General features: G+C 33.1%; 1 protein-coding gene across 2 annotated transcripts in view; it reads left to right on the top strand.

The window, feature by feature from the left end:
• klar (klarsicht) overlaps positions 1-21,053 on the top strand; it is a 1,056,371-nt gene that overhangs the window by 833,552 nt on the left and 201,766 nt on the right. For both annotated transcript variants that reach the window (XM_075370262.1, XM_075370261.1), the window contains exon 10: positions 14,465-14,716. In XM_075370262.1, the coding sequence (XP_075226377.1) occupies positions 14,465-14,716 (252 nt within the window). The remainder of the gene's footprint in view (positions 1-14,464; positions 14,717-21,053) is intronic.

A 21,053-nucleotide genomic window follows, 5' to 3' on the forward strand; every position in this document is an offset into this window, starting at 1 on the left:
GGTGGTGAATAAAAAAGAGCTACCGGTAACCTATTTTGCCTATGTGTTCCACTACTATACTGCACATCCAAACTCTCTCTGCGAGTGGTTTCTTTTTACCCATTTTGTTGTTGTAAGATAAGTTTTATATACGATACGTACAAGTAATCTTTATTTTACTGTAATGTTTTATACTTGTGTATTAATTATAACAAAGGTGAAGGTGATAAATATCATGTAAAACTTGTCGGGTGACAATAGACCGGTGAAGACGCACTTTTCTGCAAGTAGTAAAACATGAAATTTATTTTCTTTCTATATAGAGTTATCAGATGTTTAATAATCCGTGAAAATATAAGTAAGTTAAATTTGTTAAAAATTCGATAAATAAATCTTACCGTTCTATGCGCCTCTATTCATAATGTAATTTCAATTCGTGTTGTACTAATAATTGACTATAACAACTATAATACATTTACCGCAAAACGCTCGTTAGACCCGGTAATGCGCTACTTTTGTAAAATACGGTCATGGGCGTTTTAAAGACTTAAAGATTGAATTAGTACTGGGCAGAATTAGATGAACAACATATATTGGAATATCAGATTTTTATAGCCGTCGGTTATTTTTTTTAACTGTTATTTAAATTTTATTTTACGGAAATCACTTCAAAACTTTTTTGAAGCGAAGATTCTTAACGCAGGCTTCGGGTAGGAAGTCAACCGAGAAAAAACGAGCGTCACGAAAAAGCCTCATACATTTAATGATTCCCTCACTACGCCTACCGCGTGCTACATATAGATACTAACACGCATGTTCGGTAATAGCGCTCTCACTTTCTTGCTCTTATATTACTAGTGGATTACCTTACGAAATAACTTTCGTAAAAGGTAAATTTTATATATTTACAACAATCGTAGGTGTTTCTGATGGTTAGCTAATGGTACACTTGGAAAACTGTTACACTTAGAAATCAATGCGGTTAACATCATTTGCAGAGTTTGGTTTGAATTTCCTGATTCGCCGAAGATCGGTTAGAAAAAAAGCAAAGAATGTGTTCGGCTACCGTACATAAGTCACAAGGTGGAACGTTTAACGAACTCATTTACGAGTTCGACAAAATAAATTGCCAACAACTTGTTTACGTAGCGCTCGCACGCATCACCGACATTGAAAATATGAATATTGTTGCGCCTCATGATGATGAGACTAAATTTAGATTTTATCATAGTCGCAAACTACATGTACTGCATCATTATTACAGTAATTTTAAGGATTATCATTAGAAACGAAAGTTACGACGATCGTGGATTTTATATCTTAACATAAAAGGTGTTTCGATGTTACCTTCAACTGTCAAAGCCTTAAAAATCAGAGATCGGATTTAACCGATACAGGTACTCAAACTTTTAACGTCCTATTACTCTCCGAGACGTGGTCGCACGACAATAAACGACTGGACACTCCTTATTTCAACCGCGTTGTTAAATTTAAAACAGAAGACACTTGTGACGCAGGAGTTGCAATATATCAAAACAAAAATGGTTTTACATATGCGATAACCTCAAAATTTGATTTAACTACGTCAAGTACAAGCGAAATAAGTCTACGAACTTCGTATATTGGAGATTTTTGTTCGACTACATGTTAGTTGGAAAACGGTATCGACTCTGTTACGGCAGTTGTATGCTTTTCATCAAATAAAAAAAGATTTATGAAATAATAGCAGAGTAATGAACAAATTGCTCGACGGATGGGCACAAACATCATGAATTACCATTTATTTTGTCTGGTGACTTCAATGTCAATTTTGCTGACGAAAAATCAGAAGCGCTCAAACGGTTTATTTTTGAAACATTCAATTTATTTACGGCGCAAGCTACAACAAAACACCGTACAACCGATGATGCTGTTTTTACAAGATACTTAAACAAAGTAGAGTCTCAAACATTTGTATTCTACTTCAATAACCGGAAACCAATAATAATTATGACAGAATGCAATGATTAAATTTCTCTACGTTCTATGTAAATAAATATTTTTTGTAATAGGTATATTTCAATATCGGTACAGATTTATTATTAATAAAAATGTTTTATCGTTTGTGCGCACTGCGTATACGTTATTTTACACCATTAATAATTCATATAGTGTTTACGTTGTTAGGAATGTAGGATGTAGGGGTATACTGCAATGAAACAACTAGCACCAGATAGGGAATCTTGGAGAGCTGCATCAAACCAGTCAAATGACTGAAGATAAAAAAAATGTTACGTAAGAAGCTTCGCTTCCGTAGTGTGTCCACGACCAACGCATTCGATTTTTATTTCTATTTTTCACCGATTAAAAGAAAACGGAAAACGATACACAAACGCTTTATATATTTTACACAACAAATACTGATGATTCTTTTGACGTAATATATTTTTTTTCGTTTTTTTTCTGGGGGTACAGTAACATGGCCAAGTTATAGGCGCTTATTATAGTGATGTATTGTGTGTAATTTTAAATTATTCTTTATATTCGTAATAGATTGCGCTACAAGTTATTATGTATGAACTGATGTACTATCGAATGCGACATCTGCTTTAAATAATTGCTTATAGTAATGATACGGTGGTATGAACACACCGGAAATAAGAAGAGAATAACAAGCAGGTGTTGACTCCCTCTTAAACATACTAATGTGCATGAGGCTTATTCTCTCTCTCACTCTCTCTCTCTCTCTCGCTCTCGCTCTCGCTCACGCTCTCTCTCTCTCTCTCTCTCTCTCTCTCTCTCTCTCTCTCTCTCTCTCTCTCTCTCTCTGTGTGTGTGTGTGTGTGTGTGTGTGTGTGTGTGTGTGTGTGTGTGTGTGTGTGTGTGTGTGTGTGTGTGAAAAACGTACTCTATAAGCTTATATAGTTTTTCGAGTTCATTCGCATTTACAATTTCAGGGAGGTTTTTTATTTTTTTATCTGTTTGGCTTAATTATAAAGGGATATGATTTCGGTTATTTCCGTCATCTTTATCTTTACTTACAGTTCTCTATCTATACGGTTCTTAAATTTCGTAATATATAACTTAGTAATATTAATTATAGTAATGTATGTATGTACATTTTTAAATGTAATTCGTCTAGTTTTTAACACTATTTTTTTACTGTTGAGCGTAATTATGGCGTTCACCTTACAATTCTTAAATGTCTTTAAGTATTATTAATTATTATAATTACAGCTTTACTTATTTTATAACATATATACGCATTAACTTCTGTAATCTAGTGAGTGTAATACATGTAAGAATATAAACATTCGGTAACATACCAATCATCCAGATTAGATGATACCTAACCCCCACCTGCTTGATCTAGTGGTGAACGCGACTTCGCAAATCAGCTGATTTTGAAGTCGAGAGTTCTAACGTTCAAATCCTAGTAAAGGCAGTTACTTTTATACGGATTTGAATACTAAATCGTGGATACCGGTGTTCTTTGATGGTTACAAGACTACACTTCACTTACATTCATACATATCATCCTCTTTAAGTTATACCTTACGGTGATTCCCGGATGCTAAATAGGAAAAAAAGATTAAATACGAAGAGTTGGATTAACTTTTTTCCCAAAATACTGAAAATTTATGTGCCACACAACGTATAATTTTTTTTATTCTACTTACACTAATTACACGTTTCAGCTCCGTGTACATTTACTTCGATCGATATGTTTACAGTAAATAGATAATTTTATTTTTATTTATTCGTAATAAAAATTACCTATCACAGCTACTATACAGTATTAATTAGCAATTAGTTAATACCAAAAAAACCATACGTAAAAATGTTATACGGGATTCATGATCGATCGCTGATTGTCAAAACATTCATAGATTGCACATTACGTACGGTTTATCACCGTACACGTAAATGATTGTTTATGTACGTTTAAATACAATACCAGGTGTAATTTTTTCGTACCGGGCAGTAACGCTGCAATTTTGCGTGCGTTTATATTACATATCAGGATTAGTAACTTTTCAAACACCTGACGTTATCGATAAATAACGGTGTTTGTTTTAAGGTGCTTTTGCATTTATGATCGTGCGTATATCCGCGGGGAGGGCGAGCAGCCATTATATGTACGATCGGTAATGATGAGAGTTTTTTCGGATGTCTTAATTGTTATTTTGATGAATTTGTTCTTGTAATTTAACGTAAAAGTTAAACGTCTACACCGTTGTACAGGTAAATATGTGTCGTATTATAATCATAGTTGTAAAAAAAAACACCAGGTGTTTTACGGGTTCTCGCAAGCACGATAATTGTCCCTGTGTGATAATACTACAAAAATGACCCCTCTTTCTTATTATCGCAATCTTGAATGTCCTTAGTATGATTTTTGTAATAATGTATATCATCACCGATTTATATTTCCTTACTTACCATCTTTCCTTAGGTACTCTACGATGACATCTCCTTTCAATTATCGATTCTTTTTTGTACGATTGCATTATAACGTTTGAATTACGCGGCTGGAACCTGTATCATAATGAAACAGATTTCCGTTACGATACAGGTGCTCGGTCGATCAAAAGTCTTCTCTTTTCGACCGCTGACCGATCAAAAGCGGTTATCGTTTTACGTATCGGCTGTTTTTTTTTTTACTTCGTAGATTCGATTCGATTTAGCTTTATGTAATCGGATTTAGTAGTTAGCAAGCAGAGGTTAATTTATGAAAGTACACCGACAGGTAATTAAGTTTTTACTTTACATCGTTTATCCGTTTGTTAATTACGTCGGATTCTGAAAAAGAAATTGCTTTAACACCGATCGATATTAAAGAAAAAACAAAATTTATGACTACTCGGCTATCGCCACAGAAATGTTTTGTTAAATGCATTTTTTTGAAAAATTAAAAAAAAAACTATAAACAACGTATTCTATCACCGATTTAAATTAATAATCCCAATATTTTCTCGGCCGTAGAAAATATACGGTATGCAACTTTCTATAATTCTCCACAAACTGTCTGCGCTTGCGAAGTTTACGACATTCTCCAAGGCTCGTGTCGTAACTTCGCAGTCGTGCATTATCAGTCGTGCTATCATTGTAGGTTCTTTGCGTAATGCAGTATTTTCCATTTTTCATAAAGAAGTTCGGCCGATTAAACTCACCTGGTTTGTTAGTTTAGATTAAACTCACCTGTATCGAAAAGCAATATTTATAACTGTGAATTTTAATTAATTATCTCAAATTTTTCGGAATATTTACAATACTCGATTATAACTTTTAAATTATACGTGAAAAGTTTTATTTCGGTTTTGATTTACGTTAAAAATATTAATTTTGGTTTTGAAACGATCGTCCTTATTCGACGTTACTATTCTTTATCATTATTATTCACCGAACAGATTGTTGCCGTCTAGCTAATTATGGATAAAATCCTGTTGCGTTATTCTTCTCAGGAGACGTAACATTTTCGATCGCAGGATTGAATTCTCATTAACGATAACGAAAATGTTTATTTTGCGTATGGCGTAAAATTTCTGGATTTTTTTATCGAATGACAGATTCTATTGGGATCGAGTTCATTCGCAACAAAATAAAACCGTAAGTATTGCTTTGAAGCGCTTTAATAAAACGCCAAGCTTATCGTAGTTATTAAATATTTATTTAACTTACGAATTACGTATAAAAATATTTATATACCTTTGGTCTATAGTATATCATCTCTTTGGTTGGTTACCCTTAAAATCTCAAAACGATTACGGAAAATAAAAAAAAAAAACAGGTCGGCAGATCGTCGTTATCGTCTGTAAGTATGAATCGTGTAGATCTGATATTTAGTAAATTAAAAATGTTAACTTATCCTTGTGTGTTTGTATTTATAAATGTGCTATATCTGATAAAAAGATTGCGCGACGAAACCGAGCCATTAACACGATATAAAAGTCTAGAAAAGGCAATTCCTTTTCTGATAATGAAGAGTAAGTATTCCGTACAAATTTTATCAGGGAAGGCGAGTGTAATGGCATTCTTCACACTGGGTTTTTAATACACTTACATATCAGGATGCCGTGCTTGCCGAAATGCACGATGATGTAATGTTTTTAGTTCTTTTAACTGACACCTTCGCTCTGTTCACCGTAGTGATGGCTGTGAAATTTAAATTAAACTATAATTTGTTTCACGAAAGCGTGCAACAAACCAAAACATAACAGTATGATTATTCTAATTTAATTTAATTCAGCGCAGTCCATCCGAGAAAAAACACTACTCTTTAATTAAGTAAAAATAACTTGTAATTAAAGAATTAGAAAATTGTAATAAAATGATATATTTATCTTAAAAATAAACATTTTAAGAAAGTACATAACCGCTATATTAAAATTTCATCAAGTAAAACAAAAAAAAAGTGTTATCATCGTATTTCTTCAATACCCGATAACCTGGTCTGTTGAACTATTACACTCTTTCAAATTTACCACAATATTTTTAATAATCTTTTCACGCAAACTGTCCGCTTCTCGTGTTTTTTAATCTTCTTTCATTACATGTTGAATACAGTTTTTCCAACCGTTTGCATCTACTTTATCTTATCTTTTTTTTTTATATTTTTTACATCACTGAAATGTTGTGTTATTATTCCCGATGTAGCCTTTGACTTGAACACATATCAGGTTCTGTCGGGTTAAACCTGCAATGGTGTGGAGAAATACGCCCACGACACAATTTTTGATTTTCCGATTTCATCTAGTTTGTAATGAATTCATTTTTGTTAAGTGATTTATTTTGTCTTCAGTCATTTGACTGGTTTGATGCACCTCTCCAAGATTCCCTATTTAATGCCAGTCGTTTCATTTTGGTATATCCCCTACATACTACATCCCTAACAATTTGTTTTACATATTCAAAACGTTGCCTGCCAGCACAATTTTTTCCTTCTACCTGTCCATCCAATATTACAGCGACTATTCCAGGATATTTTAATATGTGGCCTATAAGTCTGTCTCTTCTTTTAACTATATTTTTCCAAGCGCTTCTTTGTTTATCGATTTGCCGCAACACTAGTACTTTTCTGATAATGAAGAGTAAATATTCCGTACAAATTTTATCAGGGAAGGCGAGTGTAATGGCATTCTTCACACTGGGTTTTTAATACACTTACATATCAGGATGCCGTGCTCTACACTTTTCTAAGTCTACAAATGCCAAGTATGTTGGTTTGTTTTTCTTTAATCTGCCTTCTACTATTAATCTGAGCGCTAAATCTACTTCCCTTGACCCTACACTTTTCCTGAAACCAAATTGGTCTTCTCCTAACACTTCTTCCACTCTCCTCTCAATTCTTCTGTACAGAATTCTAGTTAAGATTTTTGATGCAGAGCTAGTTAAGCTAATTGTTCTGTATTCTTCACGTTTATCTGCTTCTGCTTTCTTTGGTATCATGATTATAACACTCTTTTTTAAGTCTGACGGAACTTCCCCTTCTTCATAAATATTACACACCAGTTTGTATAATCTATCAATCGTTTCCTCACCTGCACTGCGCAGTAATTCTACAGGTATTCCGTCTATTGCAGGAGCCTTTCTGCTATTCAAATCTTTTAATGCTCTCTTAAATTCAGATCTCAGTATTATTTCTCTCATTTCATCCTCTTCAACTTCTTCTTCTTCCTCTAACATCATTTTCTAATTCATTTCCTCCGTATAACACCAATATATTCCACCCACCTATCGACTTTGCCTTTCGTATTATATATCGGTGTACCATCTTTATTTAACACATTATTAGATTTTAATTTATGCACCCCAAAAGTTTCCTTACTTTCTGTCCTGTATGCTCCGTTTATTTTACCAATGTTTATTTCTCTTTCCACTTTTTTTTAATCCACTCTTCTTTCGCTAATTGGCATTTCCTGTTTATAGTAATTTTTAATTTTCGATATTTCCTGTTACTTTCTTCATCACTAGCATTCTTATACTTTCTACGTTCATCCATCAGCTGCAACATATCCTTTGATATCCAAGGTTTTCCCAGTTATTTTTATTCCGTCTAAGTTTGTTTCTGCTGATTCAAGAATTTCGTTTTTAACATTCTCCCATTCTTCTTGTACATTTTCTACCTTATCTTTTTCACTCTGACCTCTTGTGACGTCTTCTTCAAAAATCTTCTTTACTTCTTCTTCCTCAAGCTTCTCTAAATTGCACCGATTCATTTGACACCTTTTCTTCAGGTTTTTAAACCCCAATCGACATTTAATTATCACTAAATTATGGTCGCTATCAATGTCTGATCCAGGATGACCTTTGCAGTCGACGAGTTGATTTCTAAATCTTTGTCTAACCATGATATACGTTTTCCACGTGTATATTCTTCTATTATGAGTTTTGAACTGGGTGTTGGCAATTTCTAAATTATACTTCCTGCAAAATTCAATGAGTCTGTCCCCTCTTTCATTCCTATTGCCCAGCCAGTATTCACCAAAAATATTTCCTTCCTTGCCCTTTCGTATGCTTCCATTCCAATCTCCAACAATTATTAAATTCTCATCTCCTTTTATGTGTTTAATTGCTTCGTCAATTTCTTCGTATACACATTCTCCGTTATCATCATCATGGGTTCTTGTAGGCGTACAGACGTTAACGATCGTTGTTAGCTTAGGATTTTTGATTTTATCCATACTAAAATGATTCTATCTCTATGCATTTTGAAATACTCTACTCTCTTCCCTATCATCTTGTTCATTACGAAACCTGCTCCTGCCTGCCCTTTATTTGAAGCTGAGTTAATTATTCTAAAATCACTTGACCAAAAGTCGTTTTCCTCTTCCCACCCTACCTAGCTAATTGCTACTACATCCACATTAACCTATCCATTTCCCTCTTTGAATTTTCTAACCTACCAATCTTTTTTGGTGTTCTTCTGACTCGTAGAACGTTTTTTTTTAAATTTTTTGGTGACCCCTTCCGTAGTATTCCTCTCCCGGAGATCTGAACGGTGGATTAGTTTACCTCCAGAATATTTTACCAAGGAAGACGCCAACATCTTTGTTACATGAAAATGCAGAGAGCAATTTTTTCTTGGGAAAAAAAAACAGCTTTAGTTTTCCATTGCTTTCAACTGCGCAGTACTCAGAAAATTGAGTGATGTTGATATGACCGTTTAAGTCCTCCTGACCTACGCCCTTAACTGCTTAAAGAGCTGCTGCCGTCTTTCAGGAATCATTCCTTAGTCTAGCTCTCATCAGATACCTCTCCGATATAGTTACACCTTCGGTCCAGCTAGACTGTGTCACTGAGCACTCTAGCCCCCTCACCATCGGCAAGGTCTCATGATTCGTAGAGGGAGTAAGTGATTTTACTAATTTTATAAGTTCTATTTTCGGTGTACGCGATTTTCTTCAGTTTTAACCGTTCGTATTCTCCGATTTTCGGGTCGAAGCGTTCGGAAAATTTTCAATTTTCAGGCAGTGATGAGGCGCATTATCCTTTCCGATGACTGATCCTTCAATAGCAATTTCGAGATTTTTTTTAAACCCCTGCATAATATTGTTACCATTCATTTCTTTGTGATACTCTTGGGAAGATCTGGATTCAAATACCCATACATCATCGTTAAAAAATCCCTTTTCCAGTCAGAAGAGGCTAATCATTTAGGAATAACATTTTTTCATCGATTTTGTTTATTTATTATTTAAAAAAATAATTTTATCGCTAACGCCTGTTGCACTACTTGTTTTCCGAACAATGTCTCCGACTGCAGTTTCAGAGTTATGTTTTATTAAGGTAATATATACGTTACTGATTATTTTTTTCACGTGTTAATTAAGGATTTTTCCGGTTTATGTTTCACGACAGAATCATTCATTGGTAATGCCCGATTGGCACAAAAACACAGGATAAATTAACGTTAATGAAAATAACACTGAATAAAACTAATATAAAAATATGAACTATAAAACTGTATCGTACCGTATGGAGTAACACGATATCAAAGACCGAAACACTTTCTTTCACTGAACTGAATAATTGAGTGAAGAAACATTACTGATGCTTTCGTTATTAAATATTAACAAATACTCAACAAAATTTTTCATTCGGCACCAGACAAGTGATAGTTTGCAGTATATTTTTCTACGCATAAAAAGGAATTGTACCAGATGCCCATATAATATCGGCCGTCCGATATAGTATTTTCCGGTACATTTTATGTCACAAGATAGTTTGTGTTTGTTGCGAATGCGTATTACTTGATCATTAACTCACTCATAAGCCTTCAGCCCTCCCTTCCCATTTAGTAAGTGTCCTGCTTGTGCATTACGGCGTATTCAATAGAAAAGCGTGTTTTCGTTGTGGAGGAATAATATGTTCGTGCAGATTCAATAAATTCGGTTCGTGAAAGATTTCAAGGGACGTATCCTAGAAGTAATGTTCCTGCAAAATCAACGATTCAAGATTTAGTGAAAAATTGGCGAACAATCGGCTCTGTTATCGATGCTAAAAGAGTGAAAGAACCAGCTGTTCGAACTCCGGTAGTTGTTGATATAGCGAATCGTATTTGGAAAGAGTCCTCACTAGTCAACACGACGATCAGAGGAGTTTCTCCAACATCTTATCGGAGTATATTTCACGGTTTACAAATGAAAGCCTATCGTGTGAGTGTTCTGCATGAATTAAAACAATAATGGTAAACGATTAAATTACTGCCAGTGGCTCTTACAGAACATTAGCGAAAGATTCCTTGCTCCTTTTTTCTTCATTTCAACAGATGAATCGCAGTTTAGTTTATCAGGCTACTTTAATTCTCAGAATACGCGGCACCGAGCTATTCAGAATCCTATGGAAACCTATCAGAAACCAGTCGGCGATTTAAAAATTTTGCAATTTCTGGAAGCCGGATCATCGGACCGATATTCTTTGAGGAAACTTTTAATACCGACGTCTATTTACGACTGGACGAAGAATTTACGCATAACTTGACTCCAGAAGAACTTTATTATGGATTCTTCCAACAAGACTTGCCGCATTTCTAATCTGTCTCGTACTCGAATCCGCCTAGATTTCATTTAGGATAGAACAATCGGTAAGAACTTGTGGCTACCGCGATCTCCAGACTTATCGCCGTGCGAATTTTACCTGTGGAACTATCTGAACGCGATAGTCTACATGAACAACCCGCGAACGTTGGAAGAGTTCAAAGACAACATAAAAGAGATTGCTAGGATTCCAATTGGAGAATTTCAGAAAGTCTTTCTGAACATGATTTGCCGCGCTGAACTTTGTATAGTAGCTGGTGGTGAGTATTTGGAACAGTCTTAAAAACATTTCTTTTTTCAAAAGCACTGTAATCGAGAATCAATAAACGTAAGTAATTTAATGTTACTTTCTGCTTTTCGTTTTTCAGTTTTTTTTGGGTCCGGTTTTATTTGGCCCGCTCTGTACTTGCACGTGAAAGTGACAGAATGTTTCAGCCTATATTACTGAGGTGTAACTCGTACGTTCTGAATTAAAATTTATATTTGCTGCACCGTTTCGTGACACGGCGTATAACACCTGGTTGATCCGACTACCCGTATTTTTTAGTATGTAACCGTAAGAAAGATTAGTGCAGATAATAAGAAACAACAGAATTATGTAAACTACTCTTTTCTATAGGAAACAATGTTTAATACGTTCCCACTCGTATAACTTTCCTGTTATACATTCTTGAAAGATCAAAGGATATTTATGTAATTATGATTTATTTTTTCTTTTATACCTTACTGAAATTCATTATTCTGGTTCGCACATTATGTAAATATTGTTTTGTTCTGCAGCACTTAACAAGTTTTGCTTTTGGCTATAGTCTATATTTTATATTGTACGTTTATTGATAAAACCTCTGTATTTATTGTTTTTCACCGTAATAGGTGAACGAAAAAAAACAGTGCCAGTTATTTATAGAAAGTATTAAGGCTTATTAAAAAAAAAAAAAAAATAAGTGATTTTATCGGCATCGTTATAGCTTATTTGTACATTTATATTTACGCCAAGTTACCGAGTTAATACTTTAGCGTTTAGTTTTATAATAGTTTCTTGGATGTCAATACTTAAAAATAATAATAAAATAGTTTCGTTGCTCAATTTCTTAGGTTACAATATTATAGACCTTAGTTTTCGTTTGTTGTTACTTTTCTCATTCACGGTTCGTAGCTTCTTTGCTTTGCATAACACCAAACCCTGTTTGGTTTGTACATTATGCGATCTAAACAATAGAATCTAAATATTAAAAAATTTTTTTTTATTATTAGTTATTCGATATTTATTGTATTGTCATTTGAGATGTATCATTATCGTTTTGCTAAATCGTTTTTTTTTTTAATTGCATAAGTTACTTTGTCCTTGTTTTTAGTCTGTTACAATCGTATTGAAATATAACTGATTATTTTATTGTTTTGTTGCTTATGATTATTTTTCATGAAATTTGAATGAAAAAAGCTGAAAGAATCTAAAAAAAAAAAAGAAAGAATCTTGTAAGAATCTTAAATTGTTTAAAAAATACCTTACTGACTAGTGTTTTGAAATGCGGGATCTTTGTTCGAATCGGCCCAACCAATCTACAGATAAAAAAAACAAAAAAAAACTGGGCAACATATAAATATCCTTCCAATATTTTTCATTGGTTTTTTTTTAGAGGATTTGTGAAACATGAAGATCCGCAATATTTTTCCTAGCATATTTTTCCTTTATAATATACTGTGTAACCTATTTGTAGCTGTGTAGTATAACTACAACGTTGTATTCCTATTTTCTATAACTCGTATACTGTATAGTTGTATACAAAGAGACTGGGCCAAAGATATATATAAAAAAAAACGGCTTACATTAAGAAAACCGTTTGGTACAATTGAATAATTTTGTTTTAATAAACACAGTAACTCGCCAAGTTTTAATGTAGGTTAGTCAAGTTCAACGTGTGCAACTTTTGTAGTTCGGCACGTGTAGACGATAATCTAACTTGCCAGGTGTTTAGGAGCATTTGCGGCGTTATTACATCAACAGCTTCAACATTTCTGTTTTAAATCGTTCAAATTTTCGAATTTTTTTCGGTATACACAACTAATCTTGAAGAAAAAAGAGTCCAAAGGAGTGATATCTGGAGATTTAGGTAGCCGTGCAGTTGGATCTCCTGGTCCGATCCAACATCTCGAGAAAGTATCGTTACATCGTTCAAGAGCATCATCTTGTTGGAAAATAAAGACTTCAGGAATCCAAGGTCGATTCCAATCTCAAGCATGTCGAGTACGTGTGTCCTGTCACTGTGGGCTCCATAAAAAAACGGATAGATGACGCCTATTTTGTGTAGTCCTAACCAGATATTGACTCGATATGTCTTTTTCATTTTCTATTACTGTATGGAGGTTTCCAGTACCCCAAATTCGACAGTTGTATCTGTTAACTTTCCCGCGCGTATGAAAGCTTGCCTCAACGCTAAATAAGAACGCATCAATATAATTAGGGTTGTTTTTTAGCTCTGTAGCAAACTGATATGTAGACGGCTATCATTCGGTTTAATGTGATGAAGGAGTTGTAACTTGAACGCTCGCAAACGGAGCCGCTTATGAACAGTGAAAGGGAGGAATTTAAGTTCGTAATTAGCCCGCCTAATTGATTTTTCAAGATTGGCAGTGAATGCATCCCGTACACGAACCACAGCTTCGTCACTAACTGAAATGTTTAGATGATTTCCCGTTTGTGAACCGAACTTCCAGTCTCTGTTAAGATCGTATCCCGCTGACGAATAGAACTGGATGTAGGAGGCTCGATATTCCATTCCGTTCGTACACGCCGTTGAACGCGCATAACCGATTGAAACTCAGCTAAGTAATGCGCGCACTGAAACCTCTGTTGTGGAGTCCTCATTTCGAGTGATTACAATTGCAATGCGAGTCGATTTTTTTCTGTTTAGTCTCCGAAACCACTGTTAAAGTATTACGTCAGAGGATGAGTGAGGATGATATGTATAAATGTAAATGAAGTGTAGTCTTGTACAGTCTCAGGTCGACCGTTCCTGAGTGTATGGTTAATTGAAACCCGACTATCAAAGAACACCGGTATCCACGATCTGGTATTCTAATCCATAAAAAGTAACCGCCTTTACTAGGTTTTGAACCTTAGAACTCTCGACTTTGAAATCAGCTGATTTGCGATGACGAGTTAAACCCTAGACCAACCCGGTTGGTTAATGCGAGTCGACCTGGTCCGCATGCGTATTGCGCTAACCTTGAGAGTGTACATAAAAAATATTACTGTCGATTGAGCCTACGGTTAAGAAATTACGACTATGATTTTGTATATAGTTATAACTTTTTTGATACCTTTAGTCCGGACCCTGTATTATAACTGTACACTCGGTAAAGTAGAGGTATTTCTTTTTACTGATGTAATCACGTCGCATGTACAAATTTAATTTATTTGTAATACGCATAAGTAAACAATTAATGTATTTAATTTTGTTACACAGGTCCTGCAACGCGATGTGGAGTCTCATGGTAAAATCGTACGTAAATTAGTTAAAGTCTGCGAGAGAATTACGTGGGCGGACTCCCAGGTCGAAGGTGCTTCCGTCACCTCTTTCGTCCGGGGAAGACGCCTTGAAGCATCCCAAGCGGTTCGCTTCGCTCGCAGTCTCGAGCGACGCTGGCAGCTTTTGTACCTCCGTTCGCTGGAGTGGTTGTGCCATATCGAGAAACTCGCCAGCCGAATTCACAACTCTGTAAGTTTTTCTTTTTTAGTATCGTTTTAAGACTGCTTTTATATTTAAAAAACCGTTAAAAAGCGCATGCATGTTTAAACGGAATAAGATATTACGCCTTAAATATTCTATTTTCTCTTATTTCGGTGCAAAAATTTGGGTTTTTGCACCGAAATAAGATATGATAATAATAATATGAAAATAAGATATGATATTATGCGATATCATTTAATATCACATAATATTACAGTATTTTTTATTAATAGATTTTAAAAGGAGTATGTCGAGCTGCTGCCTCAGTTTTAATCTTTATGAACTTCTATCCTTTTAATTCTTTTATTCTATTTCTGTGTTCTTGTGAATACTTTAGAAATTAACCTATGACCGACGAAAAAACACTCCGAAAAGTATGTTTATGTGATTTTTTAGCCAGACATTTCAGACGCCGATCTCTTAACGGGGTTTTTTAACAATTTAGACATTAGCTATTCGAGAAAGATATCCTACCGTTTTTTAAACCGATCTTCAACGTACTTTGTTCGGTTCGTAGAACGTATTGTTGGAGAAGTATAGTTCTTACGTATAGTTCTGATAAGCACTTTATCGGGTTTAGTAATTAAATCTACACGACGGTTCCGTTGTTGTTTCTTCTCGGAGATCCACTGTTTTAGCGAGGATTTACCAATTTCACCGGTCGGTTCTGCTCGACGCAAAATTTTCTAATATACTTTTTAACCGGAAAAGCATCTCCTTGTTACTTTTTAAAGTTTGATATCTATGCACCTATCGTAGTTCATCTGTATTAAATAAAAGATAAATCTAAAACTATTATACGCATTCCCGAAACCGGTAATAATTCAATACGTTCAATAAATATTCTTGTACGCTTTTTCAAATGCAATTTTATCTCGTAGTTTGAGATGTTGAATTAGCTCTTTGAATGCGAAGTACTCGAATATTTACTGAAAACAAAGTATATATACTCTTTATGTAAGTAAAGTTTGACAATCTTTAAGTAACTTTTCAACCATTAAACTTAGAAAAACGAAATATAGCAAGAGAAATGCTCCTATCTGATCGGTGTTCAACAAGAAATAACCGAAACTGTATTTTAAACGTTTGAATGTTTAATTAGAAATGAGATTATATAATGTAAAAGTCAACCCGTAAATAATTATTGTAAGTTTCCGGGACAGCATTATATTTTCTGTTTTTGTAGTAACATTCGTGAAAAAAGTTACGATATTTTTACTAATTGCAAAAAAAATATAGAAAATACTTTTTCTTCCTCTTTTTTTTAAATTTACTGTTAAATAATTTCTGTTTATAATGTATGCATGTCTTCTATTAAGGTAGTAAAAATAATCAGAATAACGCTAGAAATAAATAAAAAGGAAGAATTAAATACGTATGAAACGAGAAGGAATAACTCCAAATAAAATATGAGGGAGGGATTGTATTGAATCTGATACGAAGACGATCGTAAATACTTTAATGTATTTTTACTGGTACGTAGATTATGTATAAAGAATTAACAATTAGTTTCATAAGAAGCGATTAAAACTCTTAATGAATACGTCAGTTAATGTTTACACAAGACTTAAAAACCGGTTTAACAATCCTCCCTTCTTACCGATAGACTACCATATTAAGTCCAGGACAAGAACGTGAAGCGTGCTAACGTAGGAAGCTGTGCGGTGTGGATACAGCACTAACAGAGAAAAGAAATGCATAAAATAAGACGAATAAAGAAGGTATGTTTTTAACTAAAAATACGGTACTTTTATACCGCGATGCTTAGATCATAATACATACAGAAGCGAATTCTTGTAACAAAGAAATTGACCGGCTTCAATGTTTGTACGCGTACCCGGAAAAGAGTTTCTTATAAGTTAGCGATGTAAATAGAACGGTTACATTTTTATCGTACGATATTTATTTATAAATTCCGTCATTGATAATAAATATTAAATATTTAATTCTTTCTGTAAAATAACTGTGCAGTACTGCAAATGAAATTTACGATCCAGGAAACTTAAAATACGGATTCCTTTTCTAAAAATAACACCGATAAAATCGTACAATAAAAACAAAACCTTAATCTAATTTAGAATTTTTATGAACACTGCAAATTAATCCGTCGGAGAGATTAATTATTAAAATTCATAACAGGTACGGATTAATTTGAAATTTATTAAATTCGATTATTGTTAAAGATTTTTTTTTTTTAATTTGGCGGAGCCAAAATTAAAATAAAATATTATCAAGCTATTAACAACTTTTAATTTGATACCGACTTAAAAGATTTGAAATTTAATGAAGAACTGAAAATTATTGTAATTTTAATAAATTCGTTACTACATTATTTCAAAAACCGGTTGAATTTTTTTAAAATTCGGATAGGCATGTATAAAACAACGTCTGTAAACGAAAAAAATTATTGTTCGCAAGAAACTTAAAATACGAGAAAAACATCTGTTTATAAAAATAGGAAATGTAATTCAAAAAAGAAACGTCTAAATAACCACTACCGAGTGTGAATTAAGGATATCTGAAATATTGATATGTATAGTGTTCTTTTTTCAGTGCATATTTTCAAGTAATTCTCATGAAAATATTTTGAATGTTACAATGAGTTATATTTTGTACACGATTTATAACAATAGAACCGGACTAAGTAATAACAGCAAACAAATTATAAATATCTTCAAATTCACTATACGTGATCGATAAAGTAATTTTTTTTTATTATTAAATGTTTCACTCATTTTTATATGGAAGAAACTCAGTACAAGAGTATCTTAGAAAAGTTTCTTTACAAATTAAAAACGAAACAAATTTCTGCATTTGGTCGTGTATGTAAAAACCCCAACATAAAAGCATTTGTATTTAATTGTTTAAATACAAGGTGTTTTAATTTTAAAATCTATTTTTTTATTTCAAAATTATATAAAAAGGTATTGCCAAAATGTTAAAATCTGTAAAATAGTTGGATTAGCTTTATGTAGTTAGATATGACTGCTAAATTAATTAAAAATTTACCTCCGGGAAAATTAACTTATTTTCAGTCGGTATTTACGTAGCAACCTTAAAAATTATTATCGTTGATATCCAATAAAACCTTTCCGAAACGTACATTATAAAATTCCATCGTATCGTTGTCATAATATTTTCTTCGATCGAAAATCATAATTATCGCTAAAGTTTTTTTGTAATGAAAAATAGTTTACCCCAAATTGATAAAAAACTTAACTCGGAAACAAATGTTTACAGTGAAAAATAAATTTATTTGATTTAATAAAGGGATGCAGATATTACAATTTTTGAGTATTACAAATTATTTGAATACCTCGTTAACAAATAAATTGTAATCTTGAAATATTATCGAGTTGATCGTAACTGGCTAATTGTATACGCTAACAATTTGACGTACTAATTTACGTACTCGTATTTATTTTCGGATATAAGTTTCAATATTTAAACAAACCCGGTAAAAAGAAATAAAAAACAATCATCAGGAATTTTATGTATAAAAATGTATAACATGTTTTAATAAACTAAAATTGTACCGTTCTCAAAATACCGGAGTTTTTTTTTCTATAATCTAACGTTATTTAACATCGTTTAACGAAGTGTTTTCCATAGAAAAAGTATGGTTTTTTTTAAAATTACACTATAATACGTTACAAAATAAAATATAGATTGTTTTTTCAAACATATTTTTTCTTTAATTATGAAACGGTGCTTACTTAGCAACACTGCTGTATTATACAAATATTTCCTCTGGTAACCGAGTAAAACAACTTTAGCAGCCGACGATACGAAAGGATGATTTCGCTAGCGCAGTAATTTTTAACCGTCTTATCGATGAAGGTATATTTCGATCGCGACTAGGTAAGCAAGGAAAAAGACCGAGACCCGGTGCTTGTGCCCTACACAGGGTGCTCTCACTAGAGACATTGGCATAAAGACCGAGTCCCGGCTTCTCGGTTGGAATCCAGGAACGGCATAGTCGGACTTGGATACCTCGCCCTAGGGGTTAAAGGCAGGCAATGAAAAGATCTAAGCGGCGGGCTGACCGGCGGACGGGGAGTCCCGTTTGAGTAGACAACCCCTGGGTTGTGCTTTGCTTTGTTATGGATCCGGCCGTGGTGAGTAAGGTAAAAAAAAATAAAAAGCAAGGAATCGTAAAAATGTAACTTATTTCAGCCCGACTCAAACCCGTACGTTAGCCACAAGCTAACGTACGGGTACATTTTAAGCTATAAAATGTTAACAATTCTACTAAAACAGATTTTTTTTTACCCCAATTAGCAAAATTCGGAAAGAAAATGTACGAAATATTTATATATCGGTACATTAAACGGTAAATGAAAAATATTTATACGTTCCTGATAGATAAATTATATTTTTTTAAGTCGAGAACAAGTTAGAGATGTCTTCGGACTAACGAAATTCGGTTTAATAGGACTAGATTGAAAAAATCGTTTATATTTTGTTTTTAATCGGTTACCCGGTATTTAATTTACGAAAACAGTCGATATCGTGAAGTATAAGCAAATAAAAATATTTTCAAAAGAGATGAAATGTAAATTAAATTAAAAACGAAGACTGCATCAAACAAAAATAAACTAGAACGTAAGGGAAACAAATATTTCACCGTTTCTAATTTACCTTAGGTAACCGGAAATAAACAAACTCGATAATTAAAATAACCACCCGCTAGGATCCAGTTTTATGGGAAACATTTAATTTACGTTTATAGTTAACTAAATAATTTTCAAATTAAAAAACTGTCAAAACATATTTTTAGTTTAAAAGAAGCTATACTATGTGTCATTAAAAATACCAAAATAGATCGAGGTTGTAACGCTTAAGACTTTCACATGCAAAAATTTATTTTTCATTAAATTAAAATTTGTCGAATTTATAAAGTTAAAATCACGGTGTACTTGTTAATCGTATAAATAAAATTTGTTAACGATTAAACAAACTACTAACAGCCATTCAACTTCTCTAAGACTTAAAATAATATGACCGGAATTCCAGTATATATTTTTAAAATTTTGTAACTACGTTTAAAAAGAAAAAAACTTATTCCGAAACAAAAATTTGTAAGTTAATAATTTACAATTGTAAATTTCCATCAGAAAGTTCATTACGATCTAATTTATCGACGTTATATTCGGTTAGTATTCGGATAAATTGAAATACCGATTTTACATATCACGTAAACAGACATAATAAAACAATTTTTTCTACATTCGTAAATAGCACCGAACAAATAATCAAATCTCGGAACCGTCTGAATGCTTGTGTAAACTAGAAGAGAAATATTAAATCAACTTTTTTAAAATCAAATAAAATATTAAATCATTTACCGCCTCGATGACACAGGCGTTAATATATTACTCTCGGGTTCGATTCCTGCTAGCCTGGAAAATTTCTGGGCCATAACAATTGCTTTTGTGTTTGACTAACTTAAATATAAAACAGTAAACATTTTTATAAACGTAATTACGGACGGAAAAGAAATTTTGTCTTATCCGAAAAATACCTTTTTTTTTATATTTTTGTTGAACACTCCTAATATTTTTGAACGTAGTCATTTATACTTAGAATCATTTTTGTATACTTACAACTCCGAATTGAGCAGTTAATATTATTTATCGAAATAATATCATTAGTTTTTGTCAAGAAAAAGATTGCGTATCAATGTACTCATAGAAAATATTTATTAAGAGTTCAGTGAAAAAAATACAGTTTACTGAAATCCTACAAATTCTGTGTAAGTTTTGCTCCTCTTAACACCGGATCGAGTTGTTTCGGAGATTATTCTAAATAGACAATTTCGTAACGACGGTATGAGCCGTTCGTGGATTAACTGTATATAAAATATAAGGCGCTCGATAAAATTTAGAGTAATTAAAAGTTGATAAAAATAAAAGCAATACTATTTTACGTCTTCTAAGGAAGTAAGTTTGGCTATAAATTTGACAACTCGATTTTAAAAAAAGAAAGATGTAATCCCTTATTTTTATTATTGCGTTATTAAGGAAATACTAATAACATATTTTATTCGCTAAGATCAGGTGGTGAAATGGTATTTGAAAATCGAAACCGGCTACTGTATAATAAGAATACTAACCACTACATCCACTACCCGGCTTCTTTTATATTTTATTTAATAATACAAAGGATATAGTATCCCTGAGGTTTCCTTCCTGACTTAACATGGTACCCATCGAATCCTAAAATAAGAGAAACGAGTGGTCTCATAATGAGAATAATCACGCAGAGAGGGATACACTTAACTAAAGCGTAGATTAGACTCGGCTTTTTTAAACGTTGTCCTTGT

Source organism: Lycorma delicatula, chromosome 7 (assembly GCF_047948215.1).
Source record: "Lycorma delicatula isolate Av1 chromosome 7, ASM4794821v1, whole genome shotgun sequence".
Classification (NCBI taxonomy): Eukaryota; Metazoa; Arthropoda; class Insecta; order Hemiptera; family Fulgoridae; genus Lycorma; species Lycorma delicatula.